Source organism: Rhamphochromis sp. 'chilingali', assembly GCF_963969265.1.
Source record: "Rhamphochromis sp. 'chilingali' genome assembly, chromosome: 5".
NCBI classification, from domain to species: Eukaryota; Metazoa; Chordata; class Actinopteri; order Cichliformes; family Cichlidae; genus Rhamphochromis; species Rhamphochromis sp. 'chilingali'.
The window spans coordinates 21,746,191-21,749,176 of NC_137932.1; the positions used below are offsets into that span (position 1 = coordinate 21,746,191).

The 2,986-nt window shown below is 39.4% G+C and overlaps 1 protein-coding gene across 1 annotated transcript; it reads right to left on the minus strand.

Annotated features, from left to right (window-relative positions):
* Nucleotides 1-362: 362 nt before the first annotated feature.
* LOC308397306 (uncharacterized protein) lies at nt 363-2,310 on the minus strand. The gene is made up of 5 exons (XM_080883152.1): nt 2,257-2,310; nt 2,127-2,155; nt 1,962-2,018; nt 773-841; nt 363-583 (listed from the first exon to the last, which is right to left on the minus strand). Exons 1-5 carry the CDS (start codon nt 2,294-2,296, stop codon nt 440-442), a joined length of 339 nt encoding a protein of 112 aa, XP_080739278.1. The 5' UTR covers nt 2,297-2,310; the 3' UTR covers nt 363-439.
* Nucleotides 2,311-2,986: the final 676 nt, after the last annotated feature.

Consider the following 2,986-nt stretch of genomic DNA (forward strand, 5'->3'; position numbering starts at 1 on the left):
ATACGGAATAATTAACTAATTCAGCTTTGAAACACACACTCAAACAGTTCTGAGATATAGATGTTTAAATGACTGCAAGCAGAAACAGCTGATGTAACATGTGACTTTTATTATGTCTGAGGATGTTAGATTATTTCTTCCACTGCTTCACATTTTGTTATAATGAATATACAGCACCCCCTTCTGGATAAAGGGATTGCTACAGTAATAAATTCTGAACTTTGTCAAACTGGAGACAATTTATGGATAAAACATAGTGCAACATTCTGTGTTAGAAATGTAAATGAGCAGTATAATATCCTTTTTGTTAAACATGGAGAACTTATGCCTAACAGAAACATTTTTACACAATCTGATACAAATAACAGGTTGAAAAGGGCCTGAGCGCAACCATAACCAGTGTAACGTAAGAAAGCTTGTATGAGCTGTAGCTGTTTCGTCAACACGTGTCTCTCACTGGTTTGTTAACGGCAGCATAGAGGCTGCTGGGATCACTGGAGGGTGCAGCAGAAGTGATGTGACTTTTCATGGTGATGTAGGTCACTGTGTCATCATCTTCATCATCATCATCTTGACCCACAACCTGAAAATGAATACACAAAAAACAAAATAATTAAGACCATAATAATGTAGGGTAAGGCAGATATGATAATAGTATTATAATCTTAATATTTATTCTTAACACTCAGATATCAACATTTACCTTGCTCTTTCATGGGAATTTTTATTGTTATTAACTGACATCACCTGAATAACCAACAGGACAGCTTACCTGAGCTTTACTGGTGGTGTTGTTAGTGTAGCTGATGGAGGAATAGGGAACAGCGTATTCAGATTCAGCCTGCACAGATACGACAACATAGAGACTGCTCAGTAATGCTTAGATTCAACATATGGGAGAACAAATACAAGTGGTGAGTAGGGATGGGTACCGGTGTCCGGTGCCATAAACGGTAGTAACCAGACCGAAAAGCAGCGCACATTTCGGTGCTTTATTACGGTGCTTTTTTTTCCTGAGCTGTGATACACTTCTAGCCAATCATTTTACGTTTCCGAGGATAGTAGGCGGGCCCAGGTACGTACATTCTTTTAGAGCAGAGCTACAGATTAAAAATGTCCAAGGCGAAGCGGTCAAAAGTCTGACTGTACTTCACAGCAAAATATGCAAACTCAGCAGCCTGCAACAAGTGCTTTAAGCTGATACTGTGATACTGTCAAAGGAGGTAACACCTCAAATCCGATGAAATACCTGGCGACGCATAGCGTTTTTTTTTTTAAAAGGCCAGAAATGCGCTGTATTTGATAGCTTGCTGCGAGACCTCACACCGAGCACATCTACTGCGGGTGTGGTGCCTGTTGTCAGACCCGGAGTTAGCAACATCCCCAAAAACACGAAGAGTAGAGTCCTGGCCCCTAGCCCTGCCAGTGTAGCAGAAATGATGAGGATGATGATGGCAGCAGCAGCAGCCGTTCGTCTCTGCGTGAGTAGCTTAATGTTGTTCGTGTGTAATTTATGTTGAGTAGGCTAACCACGTTATTAAATTAATGCATGTAAGGTGAACTAGCAAACACCATCGTAGCTACATGCGGCTGTCTTCTTGTTTGATGGCAGATACTCCCTTCACTCTGGCCAAAAAGGCTAAAATGACCAAAGAAAAAGAGGGAAACAGCTAAACATGAGAGGTTTTTGGACAAAGTTTGTGTTTTTTCCATTGTTTAAGCACTGCTTCCAGCCAAGAGTGATACCATATATCCCCTATAGCTGCAGAAAAGGCTAACATTGTTATCTTTTTACAAAAAACCAGCTGAACATGAGAGGTTTTTGGACCAATTTTGTGTTCTCCATTCTTTAAGCACCGGTTTGAGCACCGGCACCGTTTCAAAAGTACCGATTTGGCACCGGTATCGGATAAAACCTAAACGATACCCATCCCTAGTGGTGAGTAAGTATTTGAGCTCACAGAGTCCTGAATGGTTCCTGGAGCAGACAGAGTCACTGCAGGGTTTAAACTGAGTTCCTGGAACAAATAAAACAGACAAAGAAGCCTCATAAACACAGCAGACTATAATCACATCAGTGAGAAAGACTGATTACTCGTATATAGCATGAAAGTGTTATAACTCACAGCATTTTCATTCATCTGTGATTTGTGTTCTGAAAAAGAGAAAAATCAATTCAAGCTTTTAGAATGAAAGTCCATCCTGGTTTCTGCAGTCTCCCTGGTGATGAAAGCTCAGTCTTGTGAAAGCTCTCACCTTTAACTCTCTTCCATATGATGCCTATGAAAGCACTCATTATGAGTACTGTTAACCCCAGCGCTACAACAATAAACTTCCACACACCTGAAGAAAAAGAAAAACATTAAACACATTATGTCTGCAGGTTCTTGTCTTTTTAAAATCCTGATGTATAAAAATCAAATGTGTTTTAGGTTGTATAAAATTACTCGGTTAAGATCATTGTATTTGCTTAAAATGACCAACAAAGAAATATTGTTCTGGTTATAATGTTATTTCACTGACAGAAATGTTTTTTAAAAATAAGCTTTTTTATAAACTGGAACAGAAAATGAACAGCAGCCTCATTAAGCTGACTTCCCCTTTTCCTTCTTTCCATTAATACATCTCCACAGGATGTTTTCTTTTACAGCTTATTTTTGGGAACTTGCTGAAGTGAAGTAAGTGTATCGTGTATAAGAATCCAACGCTGACTGTTGGTAGGAGCGGGCTTCTGCAGTCTGTTAAATTGTGCTTCTTTTGCAGTGCTTTTCTACTTTACCTGACTTCAAAGTGCTTTATACAACTCGCCTTATTCACCCAATCATACAAGCACTTTTTCTATGATCATATCCCCAAAAAAGTTCTTTGTTTGTTTATAACAGGATGAAGTTATTGTAAGGACTGAAATGTTTACGTATCCCTTCTCTGACCAGAAGATTGACTGAAGATAAACTCCTGCACGTTTCCACCATGTGCTACTTGGCAC

What these genes read in the sequence shown, in the direction of transcription:
- LOC308397306 (XM_080883152.1), bottom strand. Translation starts at nt 2,296, where the DNA reads ATGAGTGCTTTCATAGGCATCATATGGAAGAGAGTTAAAG. An exon ending in CATATGGAAGAGAGTTAAAG is followed by an intron (nt 2,156 to 2,256) that starts GTGAGAGCTTTC and finishes TCTCTTTTTCAG; the next exon opens with AACACAAATCACAGATGAAT. An exon ending in CAGGAACCATTCAGGACTCT is followed by an intron (nt 842 to 1,961) that starts GTGAGCTCAAAT and finishes GTATCTGTGCAG; the next exon opens with GCTGAATCTGAATACGCTGT.